This window comes from Pelodiscus sinensis, chromosome 3, assembly GCF_049634645.1.
Source record: "Pelodiscus sinensis isolate JC-2024 chromosome 3, ASM4963464v1, whole genome shotgun sequence".
In the NCBI taxonomy this organism is placed as follows: domain Eukaryota; kingdom Metazoa; phylum Chordata; order Testudines; family Trionychidae; genus Pelodiscus; species Pelodiscus sinensis.
Genome location: NC_134713.1, coordinates 175,456,188 through 175,476,618, shown reverse-complemented (window position 1 = coordinate 175,476,618; position 20,431 = coordinate 175,456,188). Strand labels below are relative to the sequence as shown.

The 20,431-nt window shown below is 41.9% G+C and overlaps 1 protein-coding gene across 5 annotated transcripts in view; it reads right to left on the bottom strand.

Moving 5' to 3' along the window:
* Positions 1-20,431, bottom strand: part of SPTBN1 (spectrin beta, non-erythrocytic 1) — a 212,713-nt gene that overhangs the window by 106,094 nt on the left and 86,188 nt on the right. The window contains exon 1 of one of the 5 annotated variants that reach the window (XM_006122117.4): positions 6,433-6,976. The exons of the other annotated variants lie outside the window; for them this stretch is intronic. Coding sequence (XP_006122179.1) covers positions 6,433-6,541 — 109 coding nt within the window. The 5' untranslated portion in view covers positions 6,542-6,976. Of the gene's footprint in view, positions 1-6,432; positions 6,977-20,431 lie in introns of those variants that run through there. 5 annotated transcript variants of the gene reach the window in all.

The following is a 20,431-nucleotide window of genomic DNA, read 5'->3' as shown; positions in this document are numbered from 1 at the left end:
ATCACACCAGAACAAGTCTAGTGTTTGCATGTGTTTGGAGAATTATTTTTAATGGGAGGAATACAATCAAGATTCTCACAGAAATAAACACTCAAACCACATCATTAGAGCAGATTAAGTAAAGATTTGTGAATCCACAAACCATTTTCATCCATCTAGCTGTACCCATCCATCTAGTGGACAATCTGTGTTAGCATGTCCACTTAAAACCAAATTGTCCCTGGACAGACATGGGTGGCTTGTGGAGGATTGAGATGTGGGAAGAATTTTGCCTATAGAACATGAATATATTTGCTATTCAAATTGGACTTAAATAAAATTGAGTGGCATTTTATTTTAAATGAAATACACCCTCCCACCCTTCTGCCTCACCTCTCGTAACAATCAGCATGACAACAATGGCTGATAGCTAGGTTAGTCTACATTCAGTAGGGGCCCATTAGTAATCACTTGCTCTAGCTATGCAGACCATTGTTAAAGAATTGCATGATTTTTTTTAAAACCGGAATACATGCGCAGAAGAAAAAGTTGTTTGTCTAAGGGTATGGCCACACTGCAGTACAAAACCCTCCACACAGCCCCAGCTGCCCTGAGTCAGCTATCTTGGACTTGGTCTGCAAGATTATAGAACAGACCTTCATGCTTGGGATCTGCTAAATCTCAGAGTCCAAGCTTCAGCTCAATTTTACAGCCCTTCAGCTTGAGCCCTGCAAGACTTCCCTGGGCCAGCCATGGCTGTTACTATCCTGCATCCATAATATAGGATTAGGCACCAGGGTCTCTCCCACATATTCAGAGAGTCTGGTTGTAGCAGAATGCTGCTGTTGCATTGCCCAGGGATGGGGAAGAGTTTTTCAAAATCTCTCACAAAACTTACATAAACTTTGAGCAGTTTCCTCAGCTCCATGGTATTCCTGATGTGGACAGGGAGAGTGACATGGGGATGAGGCTCTCAATAATTACACTGATTCATCAGCTATCTGCTCTCGTAAAGAAGGGCCAGAGGAGAACATGTATAGATCATGGATCAGCTTTGCTGTTGTTCCATGGCCTGGATGGAATCAAATCTATGTACCTAGATAATATAATAATGGGGACATTATATGAGTGCCTTCAGTTTTTTAAAAATGGAAACAATATTTTTCCTCTTCCTTCCTGCCAACCATGAACTCTCTACACCAAGCCTGGCTACTCTGGTTTTCTGCAGATGTAAGATTTACATCCATAGCAATATCCTTCAGTATAACTCCTATCAGAATAAGATTTGCTGCACAGAACACAAATCACAGTCAAATGATCACAGTTCACTTTTATAGTGCAATGTATTCAAGTTTACTTTTCCAGTACAGTATTTAGTAAAGAGGACTAAACTTACTTTATCATGTTTGCTTGTCACCCTTATCACTTAAAAGTATAACTTTGACTTCTTCCTCAGTAAAAAAGTTTTTGTAAAAAGTTATAAATGTAGTCCAAGGTGAAACTTCACCATATTTCTCTATGAATGAATCTTGCTAATTCTCACTATAGGGAATCTACTGTAAGACTCAGCCCAAAATGAAAACTTTCGACGCATTGCTATTTTGAAGATTCCTCTGAACCTCACTTCAGGATTGGCGAATGAGTGTGTCCTGTTACATCTTAGACCATGGGAGCTCACATGTGAAAATACATTAATCAACTCCTAGGTCAGAAGATCACAATGGTCCCTTCTAGTAGGGATGTAATTGGTTAATTAAGGTGGGGAGCCCCTGCCTGGAGCCCCCTGCAGACAGGGGTTGTACCAGACATGCTGGGCCCACCGCAGACAGGGGCTGCTCTGGGCATCTGGACAGCTGCTGTCCACTGTGGGCCCCACAGGGCTGAAGCAACCCCCTACACATGGCAGGCAGGGAGCTGCTCCAGCAGTTAACTGGAACTGATAAACATCAACCATTAAGGGTGTTGCTTACCGATTACCCTTTCACAACCCTGTCATCTACTCTGACTTCCTGTGTATCACAGCCCATAGAACTTCTCCCAAAATAAATCTGAAAGCATATTTTTACTTACATACTGGAATCAAGTCACCCTTTAACCTTCTCTTTGTTAAGATAAATAGAATACTCAGGGAGTTCAACACTATAATGCAAGTTTTCAAATCCTTAACTCATTCTCTGAACCCTCTCCAGTTTATCAACATTCTTCTTGAATTGTTGACAGTAGAAATGGACAAAGTATTCTAGCAGTCAGTAGCCAACTCTCTCAAAACACGGAAAAAAAACCCCACCAACAATGGGATCCAGCACAGCCTTCAAGGTGCAAACGCTTCCTTTGGGAAAATGCCTTTGGGAAAATGTTCTGATGTGTTTTCATGGACCATGACCAATGGCAGGACACCAACATCCAGGTCTAATGACAACTGTTGTTCCCAGACTCCTTTATGGAATCAAAACCTGGGTGTCCTACCGACACCATCTCCAGAGTCTGGAGAGGTACCATCAACGATGCCTCTGGAAGACTCTTTGCATCAAGAGGCAAGATCGCTGCACTAATGCCAGAATCCTTGCTGAATCTAATGTCAATAGCATTGAAGCAATGCTTCTCATGCACAAATTTCACTTGGCTGGAAACCGTGTGCAGATGCCAGACTCTCACCTCCCAAAACAAGCCCTCTACTCTCAGCTCATCTATGGTGGTCAGAGGAACCACTACAAAGACACACTGAAAGCGTATCTGAAGAAAACTCATGTGGACACGGGTACCTAGAGAGAACCACCAGCCATTCAGAACAGCTGGCAGTTCTCTCTGGGGGGAAAAGACTTTGTGTGCTCCCCCACCCCCAGACCAAACAGGGTCTGTGGGCAGGAAAGCATGGAAGTGTCCTGGCCCTGGACACTTCTGCAGCAGCCTGGGGTCACATAAAAAATGTTTGAAGTGGCCCCCGGTCAAAAATTATTGCCCACCCCTGTGTTAACTGGTGGACGTTGGAGCAGCCTCCGTCTATGGCAGGCACAGGAGCCCCTGCCTATGACAGCGGGACCTACTCTAACCCACTCAGGCTAGAGCAGCCCCCTTGGCCACACACCCCTCTTTAATCAGTTAAACAGTATGTTTAATCATCAGTTAGCCAAACAGGATATTAAATCCCTAAGATGATCTAGCCTTTCTATCGAGCATTTCTATCAGTAAAGAGACAAGTTTTCAAGCCACACAGAGTGTAGACTTGAAGAGCACTGAGTGGCTCAAAAGCTTGTCTCTCTCACCAACAGAAGATGGCCAATAAAAAAATTAACTCACCAAACCTATGTCCTAATATCCTGAGACTGACCGAGCTACAACTACACTGCATACAATGTGCTCCTTATTTAAATGTGTAATGCCATCTGTACCATTAGCAGCAGTTTAACACGGTTTCTATTCCGGATTGGCATCCTTTCACAAACAAGGGGAAGGGTTCAGTGAGTCTCAGCCTGTTGTGGGCCACGTATGCAACTCTCTCGGTACTATGTGGGCTACATCCCCACAACATATAAACTACCTGTATGAACCTGAGGATGTCACATGGGCCACAGCTGTGTACTGATGGGGCTACAAATGGCACACTGGCCATGAGTCGAGAATCACGGGGTTAGTAGGTCTCAATTCGCTGACTGGCACTGTCCACTACCAGCTCCTGCTTGATTTTGCCTACTGATGGAAATGGCTTGCAGGGATGTGGTGACTAATGTGAGAAAGCAATTACTTGGAGTGAGTGGAGAAACATTTGCAGGGTGGGTGTTGCCACACAGAAGGAATGCCATTGATTTCTAAAACAAACAAGGAATGGCCCTGCAGCACCTTAGAGACTAACAAAAAAATGTAGACAGATAGATAGTATCATGAGCCTTTGTGGGCACCACTCGTTCAGATGAAGAAGTGGGTTGTGCCCATGAAAGCTCATGATACTATCTATCTACATTTTGTGTTAGTCTCTAAGGTACTGCAGGGCCATTCATTGTTTAAGTTTTTTTTAAAGTGTATTCATATCCCAAAATAGCGCTGCAGTATAAATGTAGCCTGGCTGTATCTGCAGCTTTGTACTGGGCCTGGATACTTGCTCCATTTATACCCTAACATTTCCTATCAGGGGCTAGAGTGCACTAGATTTGAACAGAACCTTGTTAGGATCTAGTGCAGAAGGGCAGATCCAAGGCCAAAACAAAAACCCTTTAGGATTATTATGAAAAATCAGGGGAGGGAGGGGCCAGGTTCAGGGTGGGAGAGAGTTCAATGGAACTTATGTAGTACTGCTTCAGTTAGCAGGGCAGTGAGTCACAACTCAGAACAGCTATAAAATGTGAGACTCCTGATAAAACCCCAAAATAAAACAAAAACAGCAAACCTTCAATTGTGCTGTTCCTTAGAGCCTGCAGGATGTGCAGGGTACAACCATTATTATTTGCTTATGCATCTTTTGTGATGGGAAAGAACAAATATTATGCAAGTGTAATTCACAAAAGTATACTTCTTCAACTCACTGCTTTCCTGGCTTAGGCCAGAAGCATGAGAACTGCCACACTAGTGCACAGAACCCGCAATATTTTGAACTGAGTATATTATATAGCCAGCTTGGAGGAAAGCATCAGTTTAGTATGTTATATCAACTGCAAAATAATTTTTTTTAAATATGTTCCATATAAAGAGCCTTTAAGAATGAGGAAAGATCATCAATGTTAGCAGTACTGTTCTGCCCCCACCTCCTCCTTTGCAACACAGTATTTGGTGTTATTGTTTGGCATTTCATGGAGTATTTAGTGCATAATTTAAGGCATTTCCTGTAGTTTAGTCCCACCCTGAACAAGATCAGTGTCAGCACTGTTTTTTCAAGCAACCCTCCCCTCTGCACCACGAATAAACAACCTTTTGTTATGAGCAGTCTGCTGTGAAACCCCTCCCTACACCTTGTGAAAAACTCTGGGTTTTTAACTGTCCATTCTTTAGAGGAAATTGCAATAAGGAGACTGTTACAGTGACTTGATTTCTGAAGTCAGCCTCTTTCAACAGGATGTAAACAGACATGGATTCCTGAAATGTTATAACTTAAAATGATAAAGCCTGTTTTGTTAGGACACCTAATTTAACCAGAAAAAGAAAGGCACGAGTCAGTGTATTTTCCCCTATTACACAAATTCAGCTGGCTCTTTTTTAAAGTAGTTACTGCAGTTCATGATTTGATAGATGAGTAAAGTTAAGATTTTTTATGTATTTGCTCATGTGTAAATTTAGATATTTGATTTTCAGGCTCTACCCACGGAATGTCTAGTTTGAAATGTCATTTTATCTCTTCAGATCCAGTTTGCAGTCATAACTGTGAGCTAACTTACAAAATAAACAAACTACTATGAATGAACTTTTTTCCCCCTCTTTAAGCCAACAAATAAAAATATTCTTTGTGCTAACCACAGTTCTTCCTCCCGCTCTGACAGGAACCACAGGACCACACTCGTGGCACAGAGAAGGGTAAAATAAGAAACATGTCCCAGTGGGGTTGAACTTGGACTGCTCTGGGAATATTTACTGTGTCACATGGATCTGCAAAGTGAAGAAGATTTGGGGTTTGATTACGATTTTTTTCAAATCAAATTTTTACAATATGAGCATTTCATTGGTCCGTGAGATATGCTAGACCCAGAAGAACATTAGAATTTGTACTGCCATATAAAAGAGAGATGCTGAGCCTGTTTCTATTCCTTTACCCGGATAATAATCTGGATTTCCATTACAGCTCAGATTCTGCAATGCTTTCTATAGGGCACAAGAATGCTTCGGGGGGGGGGGGGGGGGGGGGAGAACCACTTTCCCAGTCTCACACGAAGTCGAAATTAAACAGGTATTAACATACACTCCCTTCCCTCCAAAAAGTAAGATAACTAAGTTGCAGAGAGAACAGGATTGTCATAATGCGTGAGTTTCCTTGTACTACAGATTCTGAGGATTTGCTATTTGAGCAAACAAATGCGCCTTGGAGAAGAGTGACCATTCTTGATTTGAAAATACCAGATTACATTTTACAAGGAGGTGCTGTGAGGAATCAGAAGTAGTTCCTGAACTGCTAACTGCACCATAGCTAAATTAAGATTCCATATTAAACACCATATTCACCATTATAATTTGCAGAGGGGTTTCGACCAAAAAGACCACTCCCTGCCTGCACCCCCACTTTCCTATTGTTCTAAATGTTTGGCTCTCTTGTTATCTACAAAGCTGAACATGTCCACATGCAAGCCTTGTCTCACTGCAGTCCCAGATTAACAGAGGATTTACACTATTTCTTAAAAGAACACAAAGCTTTGCATTACAGCAGCACTCTTGGCCTCCGCATGTTACAGTAGCATCAGAACCAGCTCATGCTAATATGTTTACAGGCATCATATCATAGCAACACTTAAGAAAAAGGCATAGGCACAGGCTTACCTTGTAGCTGCTTGAATCTTCCTTCTAACTGATTATAGTTGTATGGCACCTGAGCGGCATAACCCGGGGACAATGGCCCTGGCATACTGGTTGATTTTTGTAATTCCATTTACAACTCAGTGATATGTCAAACTGCAGCATAAACCCCCCGCAGGTTCCTCCACCATACATGCAAGCAAATCCCTGCTTTCTCAGAAGGCTGGGGGGGGGGAGACGCCACCAGGGAAAATGCTCTAGCTGAACCTTAAGTAAATAACAGCTTCGGTTCAAAATCCAGTAGTGTAGGTTGATGGTAAGTTGCCAATAACACATTCAAACTTAAACCATCACGGTTTGTTTCTTTCTCCCCACTATACGGAGCCGCCAGTGCTTCAAGGTGGTTTAAGTTACAAGCCGAAGGCTATTGCAATTCAACTATGAAATAAAAGCAAGTTTCAGCTTCAAACCAAAGAAAAAGCAGCATGGAGCCATCCTCTGCCCTCCTTTCCAAAGCTTCCAGGAGCAGCAGCGCACACCTCAAACCTTTCTGCTGGTTTGTAATATAATCAGTAGCCACTCACTGTGTACTTAGTGGTGATGTCACTTGATTAGCATAAGGCATTGAAGAGGCAAGGAAGGCTGTACCAAGGGTAAGGGGGGAGGGTGCAGGGGAAGGGCTAAAAGGATCCTGAAACATTCAGCCAGCTTTTGCAATCCGAAGCACTCGATGGAATGTATACACTACAATCCCTTAAGTGAAAAGCTGAAAGCACGAATCTCCTCCTGGACTTTTTCAGAGCATCTAGGCTACTCTAGAGACAATGGTATCTTCCTAAACAAAGCTGGTGGAATTACAATCTTTTGTTAAGAGCCTCATGTAACGGAAAAGTCTCAGATTACTATCACTTGAAAAGGAGAGCACTCTTCTTCATTTATCTTCAAGACTGTTCACTTGAGAAAGCAATGCTGACCTACGAGAAGACCACTAGGCAAAGGCAACATTTAAAAATATGGACTGTGCTAGGGACAAATACCTTTCTAAAAATGCGATTTAAACCACAATTCCTTTCCATTCATTTTATTTTAACTGAAGATGCTAAACATCTTGATACCTCTTGAGTGTGGGTTTCTGCCTGCTCAGTTATATGTATTATTGTGTGACTAATGATTTTCCAAGATATGCATTGGGAGGAGAAAACAGGGTGTGTGCACATGTTTTGGGGAGGGAGAGTTAATGTAAATGAAGATGCCTTTCCTCTCTGATCCCTGATCCCTACTCCCTGACTGGAACCTTTTAACACTGCCATAATGAAAATCAACAACAGTAATGCGAGAAATATCAAAACTCAAATGCTCTTCAATTATATTAGACAACATGCTTCAGGTTTTTTTCTTCAGAAGCATCCTTCACAGTGCTTCCCTTTCAATAATATAAATTCACAGAGCTCAGTTCCAGTTTCAAATGCCCAGTATAGACTCTTCTTTGCCTTTTTTTAAAAAAAATGCTGATGTTTGCACAAGCATTTTCTCTTATTTCTCACATTTCCAAATTCCTTTCCATCTGAGTCAATGCTCCCTTCCCCTCCCACTCCAATTTCTTAATATTTCAAAATGTTGCCTTTGTTTGTCACTGCAATTTCACCATTTTTAGTCAAACAGTACTTGTGAAGACACTTTCTGTAGGAGTAACACAGTCTACTCACAGAGTACTGCAGCTCTCCTCCTACTCCTACTTATGAACAAATTCAAGATGTCCTATCAGAGATACCTGTGAACAAGTGTGCAAAGGAATTGATTCTGAACGGGTGCAGTACTGCTACTGACAAAAAGTGTGAAGGGGTTCAGCACCTCCCAGAAGAAACTCAAAGCAGGATTTCAAATATCCCCTTTCACATAGGACCAAAATTCCATTGATAGTTAAAAGCACTTGTGCACCTAGGCTCTTGACTACACTTGAAAGTTTTGCTGCATTTTAAGTACTCTGGCACAGATAAAACAGGAAAACACCCTTAATACTGCTGCAGTTATACTGATAAAAAATGTTAAAGCCTATCTGGTGATTTGGGTTCGCCAAAGGGAAACATAATTACCCTGGTTAATGTGCCTAATACCAGTAGAGCTGCACCCTTGCCAGTGTATTCATGTCTGTAAAACATTTTACTGTAGACCAAGCCTGAATCACTTAGGTGCTTCTGAAGATCCCACCTGCACTCTTCTGAGCACCATATGTGCTTGTGGCACTAATACTAGAATTGAAATGGACTACTCAACATTAGTAACTAAATAATAGCTATGTAAACTAATGTTAAGTGCAATCAAATATCATGTCCTAGGGCATTGTCTAGAAGGGTCAGGTAAGATTTTTCACCTCATTTGCAGCATTGCACAATGGCTGGGTGTAACTGTGTTTACACATGTGGGTGGATGTATAAAATCAGTGGGGACAGAAAGGGTTCAAGGAAATCTGCACATTCTTCTAAAACATCAGGTATTGGTCACTGCTGGAGGCAGGATACTCTTCTTGGTAGAACAAGGCTCTAATCCTAGCATGGCAAATCCATGTTCCTACTAAAACCTTCCCCTGATAATCTTTGTACAACCAGCTGTCTCTGAAATGCACAGAAAGCAACATGAAATCTACATAGTGCATTTGCAGCCTTCTGATCTCCAATAAGGGGAGGGGAAGTGTACTAAGCATACAAATTCCACAACAGGGCCATAATTAACAAGAATAATGTTTGGAATCGAAATGAGCTGAGCTGTGATGTTCAGGTATGGGTCTGAGCTTTCCCAAAGGTGAAGAGGGTTTGGATCTGATGTGCCAGTACATGCCCCTCTCTATCTTGCAGAATTATTTTTTGTAATTTTTCTCCTACAATGGTTAACCTTCTGGCTGTAAAGTCTGACCTGTGTAATATTGATATGAAAACCTTTTCCTACAGTAACAGGTAAAGCAGTGCACACACCTATGGGCATATCAACTCAGTTACATCAGTCCCACCCTTAGAAAAGTGTTGCTATGCAAGTCTAGATTATAACACTATAGCAGACACAATTAGTAACACAGCTGGCATATGCTTAAAATGAAAAAATATCTGAATAATATCACTAAAATAATACACTACTCAAACAAAATGCAAACTTTTAAACTTTGGATAGTCCCCTATGGGTCTGAATATTGAATTTGATAAATTTGAATTGATGAATATCTTAAGTCCTTGGAATAGACGTAGAAGGCACTGCAAGATTCTCTCTCAACTGTACTGTTCAATATTTAATAGGAATATGTCTGCAATACACCAAATGGAATTGCTACATAATTTTCGATGAAGGGCCCTGATGTCTTGTATTTATTTTGATGCTGGTAATCATGACCGTGATGTTAATAGAAATATCTCACACACTGAATTGTTTCTATTTATTAGTCTGGTTTTTTTGCATAATTTAATGAAATAAATATAATTATTAAATACAAGGCACAAATTAACCATTTGTTATCAAGATCAAATATTAGTGTGAATTCAGATTGAATTTGGTTTTATATAATGATCTGAAGAATGGGGTAAACAGTGAGGCGGAAAAATTTGCAGATGTTATAAAACAGTTCAAGATAAGTCCAGAGCAGAGAGTGAAGAACAGGACTTTAACAGGGTTCAAAAAAGAACAAGGAAAATTCATGGAGGCTTGGTCCATCAATGGCTATTATTAGGGTGGGTAGTAATGGTGTCCCTAGCCTCTGTTTGTCAGAAGCTGGGAATGGGTGATGGAATGGATCACTCAATGGTTACCTGTTCTGTTCATTCCTTCTGGGTCATCTGGCATTGGCCACTGTCAGGAGACAGGATACTGGGCTAGATGGACCTTTGGTCTGACCTAGTATGGCCGTTCTTATGTTCATAATCCCCTACACCACTATATCTGAAAACCCAGCACAAAATATGAAGCAGTACTATAGAATGCCAGAAGCCATCTCATGGTTAAGGTTAAAGCCAGCTTCCTATTATGAACCTGGGACCAGATTCTGTTCCATCCCCCACTGCGTGAAAGGGAGCAAATACAGCAGATGTAGAGCTGGCAGGCTCTGTGCCACTCCACCACCCCACAAAGGGGTGTCGTGAGAACAGGAAGAAGCGTTGTGTTTGGACAATTTATTCAGTTGAGCTTCCTGTGTGCTGTGAATAAAACACAGTGGTAGACTAGGGAGGACATCTTGGTGCTTTTTTTCTGTGAATCTTGCCCCTACTGAAGTTGCCATCTAGTTTGCTCGCCATGTGGACAGCCTGTCTGATCTCTGAGTGATTAGATGTGACAGTTTTACATAATGATCAGATCAGCTACTTTGGGTGGCACTGATTACCAGGTAATGCTGACTCAGCTGCTGAATTATAATTTATGCTTTGCTGGGCTCAATGGGTTCATTTTAAAGGTTCCACTTTACACTTTGGTGATATTACAATGGAAAGAATAAAGCAAATGGGTTCTGTCTATTTTCCTGAAGCTCTCTACCAGATATAACAAGAGCTCTCACATACGGGAATCCTGCCAGTTCCCATTTTTGCTCTAGTAATATAAATCCTAATATGTTTATTTGCTATTGACTCCAGAACTAAGGTCAATCTAGTATTTAGTTTACTGCAGTTATGTGGCAATAGTCTGAAAGTATCACAAGGTTCTCATGTGCACCACACCCTTGGGATATTTTTCATTTTCAGACTTCTCTTCGGTTGTTCATTTTACTAGGCCAAGAAGCCTTATCAATATTAATTATGTGATATTTTATGGAGGAGTACAATTGTCATCATAATTAAGATTAAAGATATCCTCTGAGTACAGGCCCAACTTTAAAGCAATTCAAATTGAAATGAAATTTTACATCATATCTCATCATTGGTTAGAAATTTTTGGTAAGCTTGGGGCATATCACATGCTAAGATTCAGATATATAGCGTGGTTTTTTTTAAGATATTAACTAAGTTGCAGATTTTTCTCATACTTTTTTGGCTCAGCACCTCACTCAAACAGATTTCCCTACACACTTCCTGCATTGTATTTAACACGTAGACTGATGTTTTTATGTAGCTTTATTTAAAAAATAGCTATCACAAACAACACAGAGAGATGATTATCCATTAACAATGCACATAACACAGTTCAAAGAATGTATCATACTCATGCATCACCTGGATTCATGCTTTGTAAATTGCACATAGCGTGACTGGAGATTTATGACTAAAGCCTTTATGGGAGACAAAAAGGTCGGATATTGTAATAATGAGAAAGTGGAGACATCTCGGGGCAGGAGACTATCTGGGACAGAATAGGAGGACATACCCTGCATGGATTTCAAGATCAGCCAGTTTCTTCAGGCAATTTGTAAAGTCTTCCCAGACAGCTATACCTCAGAGAATTCTTAAACTTAAAAAAAAAAAAACTAAAGACATTTCTATCCAAAAAATGAGCTAAAGATGAACAAATGTATCACTTTCTTTGGCCAAAAACAAAAACTCCTTAGGAAAATTCTGTCATTTTCTCAAAAAACATAAAATTAACAAATCTGGAAAATCCAAGGGAAAGTTCCAGTTTATAACTCTCCTCCAAAAAGCATTTTGCTGCATGCACAATTAATATTTCAATCACACCTTTCAATCTGACTCTTTAGTGCCAGCCTGGGAACAACCAGTAACTCTAAACCCTAAAACAATTATAACCATCCATGATACAAAGTCATTAGGATTCAAATAAAATATTAACTTTTTCTGTGGACACTTATGAAGTTAGCTTTTCTAATGGATAGTTAAGGGACAAAGAGTTCAGGAAAAAATTTCTAGTTTTGACCATCCTTAAAAGATATTTATTTTCTATCACCCTGTATTTAAAGCCAGAGAGGCAATACAAAAGTTATCCTTAGCCGTTTTAAAATTATAAAATAAACTAGAAGAAGATGTACCCAGCATTGCTCTGATCCTTTAGGGCAGGGGGCTGGTGGTGTGGGGTATGCAGGAGTCAGAGCAGAGACTTGGGCATGTGGGGGGCTCAAGGTAGGGGACTGGAGGTGAAGGAGTCAGGGTTGGGGGTGAGAAGGGGCTCAGGGTTGGGGTGGAGAATGCATGAGTCAGGGCATGAGTTGGGGGGACCAGGGCAGGAATGGGGGACTAAGGGTAGAAATGTGGGGTATGCATGAGACAAGGCAGAAGTTTGGGAATTATGGGGGATTCAGGGCAGGATGTAGGAGTCAGGGGAGGAGGTTGGGAGGTGTGGGTAGGCTCAGGGCAGGGGTGGGGGTGCAGGAGTCAGGGCAGGGAGTAGGGGTGGCCAGTAGTTTCTCCCTAGGCCTCAGACAGTGAGGCCTCAGACAGTGGGGGGGGGCACACTGGACAGCTGGCTGGTGGCTATTCCCTGGGGGTTGCCTGGGGCAATGGGGGTCGCGCTGCCCAGCTGGTTGGCAGCTCCTCCCCAGGACCAGCCTAAGGCTGTGGGAGCCATGTTGCACCCTGCTGGTTGATGGCATCTTCCCAGGGCTGGGACTCTGGTTGACCCCCTGTGATCATTCTGGGGTATAACTGTCCCCCCACGCTTGTAGTCACTGTGTTGTCATTCCTGAGTATAACTGTCCTTGCTATTAGAGCCCTCCCTTGCCCTTTGTTGAGAAACAATCAGATTCTAGTCACATCCAATTGTCGTGGCACAACCAGACCCTGACCTTGCTTAAAGTTACAATAAGAGAAAGCTGCACACCAAATTTGGTGGTTGTAGCTGTTACCATTTAAAAGGAATTCTTGAACAAACAGATTCACAGATGGAAGCACAGATAGACACACACACAGACAGAAACTCTCTCAACTATACAGTACATGCATTCTTTGCACTGTTGTGTTCTGAAATAGTGCAGTGAAACTATAACAATATGAAAGGTAATTCTCGTTGTGGAGAGAAGCAGTATGCAAGCTACAGCTTACAATAATTACAGACCTTCTAGTTAATCATCATCCCTGTCTTACCTTTTTACTAATATTTGCAGTTGTAAATTCTCTCGCACATAACTAACTAGAGAGAATCTGAAAGGTAAGAAAGGATGATTTATTAATCTAAAACGCCATCCAAGCCACATTACAGTTGCTACACCCCCAAAAAGGGCAAAGGTTGAACACACCCATGTTGTACAACAGCAAAAACTAAAGACTATAGGACACATTTTACTCTTCTTCAAAGCAGTGTAAATCTAGAATAACTCCACTAGCTTTACTCAAGTCACTCCAAGTTTAAACCAGCACAAATGAGATCAGAATCAGCACAAGAAAGAAGCAGCTGATTTTGCCACAGATAATGAAACTTGGAGTGCAGTATCTCAAAAATAACTATATGTGTTACATTTAACTATATATGTAACATTAAAACTTTAACTCTCCAGAGTTAGTTGTTTCCCTCCAATTTGTATCCAATACAGTGGAGAAGAGAAGGAAGAATCAAACACACAATATCATAAAAACTATACACTAACCTCAATTATCTGTCTGCTTCTGCAGTTATTAGCAATAATATATTGTAACCAATAAATTCATAAATTAATTTATAAAAATGTCATTTTCACATGTTTTCACACAATTCCTTAGCTCCTATTCTGATGTATCAGAAGAAAACAAAATAAATATGACATATTTGATGATGAAATTTTCCATTTATGGGAAGAATGTAAGTACTAATGTTTGACTTTTAGTTAATATAGACTAAATTAGACCAATAGACTAATATAGACCCATTCTCCCAACTAATTACCCTTAATCAGAGTTTGCTTTCTATAGAGCTTTGAAGTTTATTTTCTTTGTTTGTTTTGATTCAGCCATACAGTCTTGAGGCTTTTTTTCCTGGGTCAAATCAAACACTGTCCCAATGAACTCTAGTGTCTGAACTGAGACCATGGTTGACTTCTGTTTGTTTATCAACAGATCCTGTGCCTGGTGACACTGCCAAGTTTGACTTACGGTTAGCTGATTCCAGCTACGTATGTAACTGGGAGTTCCATACTTAAGCCGAGCTGCTGGGTTAGTGTAGAGCTAGCCTGAGTTTTAGATACAAAGCACACTGCCACCTTCAAGTGAACCTGCAAATTTCATGCGGTTTGATAATGAAGTTGGGGACAGAAGCTATACAAAACATTTGATAAACTTTTTGACAAATGTGGTCTCAGTATCAATTTTCCAATGAAATATTATCACCCACCTTGTCTCTCTAAAGAAATCAAGTCAGTTGCAACTGGTTTCAGATTCCCCTAAGAACAATTTGCACAGCTCCAGTATCAGTGGAAGAGTTGATGTTACCATTGTAGCAGAAAGTCCTTGTTAATGTTAGCAACAGAACACTTGCTGGCATCATTGGGAAAGGAAAGCTATATAAGTCACTGATTTTAAAAACACGGATGTTTTACAAATCTACTGAAATCCAATTGTGAGGTTGTTGGGTTTTTTAAATTTTATCACCTTTACTCTGTTGACTCAGGAAGGAAAGAAAACATCTCTGGAGTATTAGTGTCAATTATACAAGGAATACTGGGCATGGAAATGAACTGGACTTTGAAGCGTGGATCATAAGAAGATAGGAAAATGTCTATTTAGTGATGATAAGGTTATTTTCTTTGTTTTGTTGTTTGGTGCTTCTCTGTGCTAAGTCTATGTGCCCCCTCCCCTCCCCTGTACTTTAAGCTGTGTCCCAGGGATGCAATTTTCTTATGTTTTTAAATTGTTCTTTTCTCAGTTGCTTTAAAACACCTAACAAGCAGCTATGCTTTATCAAGTATATAATTTCATTTTGTTTAATAAAATCAACTTTTGAAGGTGATGATTTGATTCTTGTGTCCTGAAAGGTAAGGAGGTCTGTGTATGCATGTCTAAGACTGAAAGGTCAGCTATCAGAGTTGACAGTTTGTTTTCTCTTTTTTCCAAGCTCTCTTGTGGTAAAAGAGCTTGGGGGTACCCCTCGTGAAGAAGTTCCAAGTGCTTCTTCCTGGGTTCAAGAAGAAAGGGGTTTTTCACTTGGTGGTGGCAGCCTATTTCCCAAAGCCAGGAAATCTGTGATCTTGGGAAGCTTTTAAGCAGATGGCTATTAGAGACAAGGTATTTTAAGGTCTCTTGTGAGCCCCCCACCTTCCTTACTTGGAGTGCCAGAGTGAGGAACAGCCTTGACATATGGGGTATGTCTAGACTACATGGCTCCATCGACGGAGCCATGTAGATGAGTTTACGAGACATAGGAAAATAAAGCAGCGATTTAAATAATCGCCGCTTCATTTACATCAAAATGGCCTCCGTGCTGTGCTGATCAGCCGTTTGGCGGCACAGCGGGGCAGTCTGGATACACCGCGGTCGACAAGAGAAGCCTTTGTTGACCGCTCCGGTATGCCTCATGAACCTCCTAGCAGGGTCTCTTGGGAGATGTCTATGAACAGGGATGCCAAGGAAGGTTGGAGGAAGAGAAATAAACGGAAGTGTACAACTCTGAGAGGACCCACTGCTCTGACGTTACAGAAGCCCAGGCAGGGAGGAAAGGGAGCAGGCAATTAGAGAAAAACTGGGAAGCAGGATTATGGACACAGGTTGGAAGGTCACCCTGGAGCACATCCTCAAAATGCCTGCTTCCCACTCTGCTGGTTGCAGGTAGAGCTCAAATTAGCAGAGGATGTTGGCTGGTGGCTTTGGTGGCATGTATATCCCTTGAGCAATCTGATTGAGGCTGACTGCCCAACCTCTGGGACTGTGGCAGCTTAAACCACTTCCTTGCTGGCCCCAGGGTGTAGAGGTCCAGGGTCAACAGGATTGTCGTGAAGACCTTTAGGCCATGCAGTTTTGTATATATTCAAAGAACAGTGTAAGTCTATGAAATAGAAGTTCCTGGATTGACTGCTGAACCTCCACAGAAAGGCCTAAAAATTGCAACCAGGATGCTCTCCTCATGGAGATAATTGAAACTATGGTTCTAGCTGCAAGGTCTTCCCTTAGTGTGGCCACGCTATTTAAAAGTTATTATTTTGGGAGTTAATATTTCTAAATAAGTTATTTTGAAATAATTTCCTAGTGTAGACATGCTCTATGGTTCTAGCATCTATATTTAGGGTTGCTCAACAAAGAAGCCCTGCATTGCTAGGGAGTGTCCTACCAACTGTCAACTTGTTGCAAATGCATTGTCTCTATCTTCTATATTTCTCCAGTTCTCATCTCTTCTCATACTTCCTCCCGCTTTTTACCTTCTCACCATGAATTTCTTTTCCTCAGATTCTCATTCAGGGCACCTTAGTCTTACACCTTTCCATTTCCAAATTGTTCTGAAATGTGATTTGTCCTTTTCATATGTGTTCATTTTTTTTAATTGTATCCTTTCGTATATATGGTTGTGACTATTTTCTTCCACTATTTGATCTGAGGAAGTGGGTCTGGCCCACGAAAGCTCATCATCTAATAAACCATCTTGTTAGTCTTTAAAGTGCTACATAGTCCTGTATTTTGTTTCAGCTACACCAGACTAACACGGCTACATTTCTATCACCTTTCCAGGCTACTTCCTCACAGAAAATCCTCTGAGTCCCTCTTGGCTGTGGTCAGCGAGGCTAGGTCTAGACTGCAGGCTTCTTTTGGAAGAAGCTTTTCCGGAAGAGATCTTCCAAAAAAACTTCTTCCGAAAGAGAGAGTCCGCACTGCCAAAGCGCATCAAAAAAGCAATCTTCTTTTTCGAAAGATAGCGTCCACCCTGAATGGACACTATCTCGCATTTAAGCTGTGATTACTATGGATGGAGTGGCCACCAGGGCACCTGTGCTTTTTCTTCTTTCCTCTTCTTTCGAAAGGCTTCTTCCTCATAGGAAGAGGCTTACCATTGTCAGAAAAACATGTCTGTTCTTTTGATTTTTTTTTTCAAAAGAACACGATTGCAGTGTGGACATCAGTGAAATTTTTTTGGAAAAACCACTGTTTTTCCAAAAAAACCTCCGTAATGTAGACATAGCCTGAGCTAATGGAGCAATTCTTTCATATTTCCAGATTCACTGCTTCCTCACTTGTTTTTCTCACTGATAGAGAGAATATGCATGAACACCGCAGAAGCAAATCTGGACAAGAAGAGACAAGCAGTGTTCATTCCCAGCAGAAGATGCTTAGCAGCACTGGCAGGTGCACGGGCCCTGCAGCATTCACAGCTTTTGGTGTGAAAGCAAAGGTGAAAAAACCCTCATTCAGCACTCAACCAGCTCAGTTAATAGCACAATAAATACTTCAACCTGACATGAAATTTCATATTTATATTGTGCCTCCCATCCTGAAGGATTCCAAAATACTTCACACAGACTGAATAGTCTAAATGTAGAGCGAGAGAAGGAGGACATTCCTGCTAAGGACAAAGGCAAACTGGAAGAGCCATGAGGTCTCTGAAGTCCATGCAGAGCCAAGAGCACTAGGGTTCATCAGTTTTAACAACAGAAGGGACCACACTGGGATCCCCTAGCCTGACCTGCTGCGTAACATGGAATAAAGAATTTCACCCCATTATTCTTCCACTTAAAGATTATTCTTCACTGCTATAAAGTGAACATGATTGAGTCCAATCAATTACAGTTAAGACTTGGTTTCAAGACTCCAAGTGATGATGAATTACCCACTTTCCTTGCTAAGCTATCCCTACGTTTGATTACCCTCAGTATAGAAATTTACTCATTTGATTTTTGTTTTTCATTTTTCAGCCACTGGATCCTGTTATGCTTTTGTAAGGGCAATCTTATCTATCATTTGTCATCTAGCATAAATCTGCCTTGTGTTAGGTCTTAAAGGTCACAATCAAACTGCCTCTGAGTAGTCTCTTGAGTCTGACTGCAAGGTGTGTTTTCTATACCATTGTTGTAGCTCTTCTCTGAACCCACTTCAGAAAGACCAAAACAGAATAATTTTCTTGGCACTTTAGTTGATGCTGAAAAGTGAAGGCTGAGTCAAATGCGTGGTCTCAGGGGGGTCTCACTAATCTTTCTTTCTGAAGTTATTAGACATTAAGGAACATTTTAAGAAGTCCTGTGTATTGAATTGTACTCTGAAATAAGCTTTGCTGGACATTATTTATATAACAGGGGTATCCAAGCAACAAAAAGGAGAAACTCAAAGCATGTTGAGTTTTGGCTCCATAAATACAGACGCCTGGCTAGTTAGAAACTGAAAGACAAGAGAACATTTTCTTCTATATACAAAGAATTTGCAGAAGATTTCTCTTAAATTATTGGCTCATGGCTAGATTTTGAAATGCGCGTAGCCCTATGGGCCAAATTCATCCCTGATGGAAGTCAGTCTCTTTTTAAAATTCTACCATTATTGGTATGTGGACAACTATTAACAAGAAATCAGGTGACACCCCTTCCCAACCTACCATTATCCTCATGGAATGAGGAGTAACGGTAGTTCGGACTAGGAAGCCTAGTCCGAACTACCTAGTCCGTGCCGCGTGTAGCCGCGCGGCACGGGGTTCGAATGAGCCGGGATTTTAAAATGGCAGCGCCCGGCTTATGCAAATGAAGCCCGGGAAATTCAAATCCCGGGCTTCATTTGCAAGTGCGGTATGCCTACATTACCCTCCTAGTTCGAACTAGGAGGGTAGTGTAGACATACCCTTAGTCCCCATAAGAAAGCGAACCACCATGGGGTTAGTGAAAACTGATTGTCCCGATTTCCCAGGCTGAAATAGCTGTCAGGTGGACCCTAATGGATGAGAGAAAAAGGCCCTTTTGTTTGAAATCCAGCAAATAGTCCAGATAAGAGGGAAGTGGGAGCCAGAGAGGGAGCTAGGCAGCTTTCCTTGCACCAGCACAAGAACCTCTTCCACTTAACCAGGTAAGAGGCTCTAGTGGACAGCTTCCTACTTCCCAATAGCACCTCCCTAACTGCCTGTGGAGGAGTTATAGTTGGTTTAGCCATGGAGCTACCACGCCATGAGGTGTAGTGAAGGAAGTCCAGATGCAAAAGCCTGCCACCATTGGGTAAGTTCTGGTGAAGAGGTAGAGCTCTCAGAGCCTCCACTGGTAGATCCATCAGTGTTGTATGCCAATGCTGGCAGAGTTACAAAGGGGCCAGAAGATTTCTCAATCTCTTTCCCTGCAAACTTTGAGGAAGCCCCTGTGACGGGCTATGCAGAAGTCCCAGAAGAGGAAAGCTTTGCAACAGAAGGCAAAGAATCCACCCTACTTGTCCATATAGATCATGGCAGTGATATTCTCTTTCAGAACTGGACAGAGCCACATGCTGTCACTTGCAGAGGGACATGGAAGGTCTGTCAGGCTGGATGAACTGCTTTGAGCTCCTTGACATTGATATGCAAAGGCACTTCATCTGCTGGCCTTATATGCACTAGGGATGTGAATGGGTAACCAGTTAACCAGGTACCCAATAAGCATCACAGGCCAGGGTAGTGCTTTACCGTGTAACGGTTAACCAGCACCCAGGAGTAGTAGCCCCCTGCTGGACCCACTGCATCACAGGCCAGGGTGGGAGCGGTAGTTCCATGCAGAGCCAGCAGCCAAGAGCAGCAGCCCTGCACAGGACTGTGAGCAGGAGTACCATGGGCTGGGGGCTGCTCCAGCCGGTCTGTCGTGGACCTCCGCCCACCTCCCCTTTAATCAGTTAAACATTAGGTTTAACCATTTAACTATTTAACCAAGTAAACAGGATTGTACAACCCTAGTGTGCACAGGTTGCACCCTCCACCCCAAGAATGACACATCCGTGACTACAGCCGATGAAGGCTGGGCTGGAGAGAAGGGGAAGCCCTCACAAACTACCTGAAGATTCAAGCACCATCGCAGGGAGCCGCGTGCTTGTGGCAGTACTGTGACTACAAGGTCCAAGCTGTCCTGACCATGGCAGTAAGTGGAGGCTAGCCATGGTTGCAGTTGTCTGAGCCTCAGTCTAGAATGCCTGGCTATGTAAGTGCAGACTGCCATGGGCCCCAGGAGACCCAGGCACCCCCTTGCAGTCACTGTGGGGTATCTCAAAGTGACTGAATA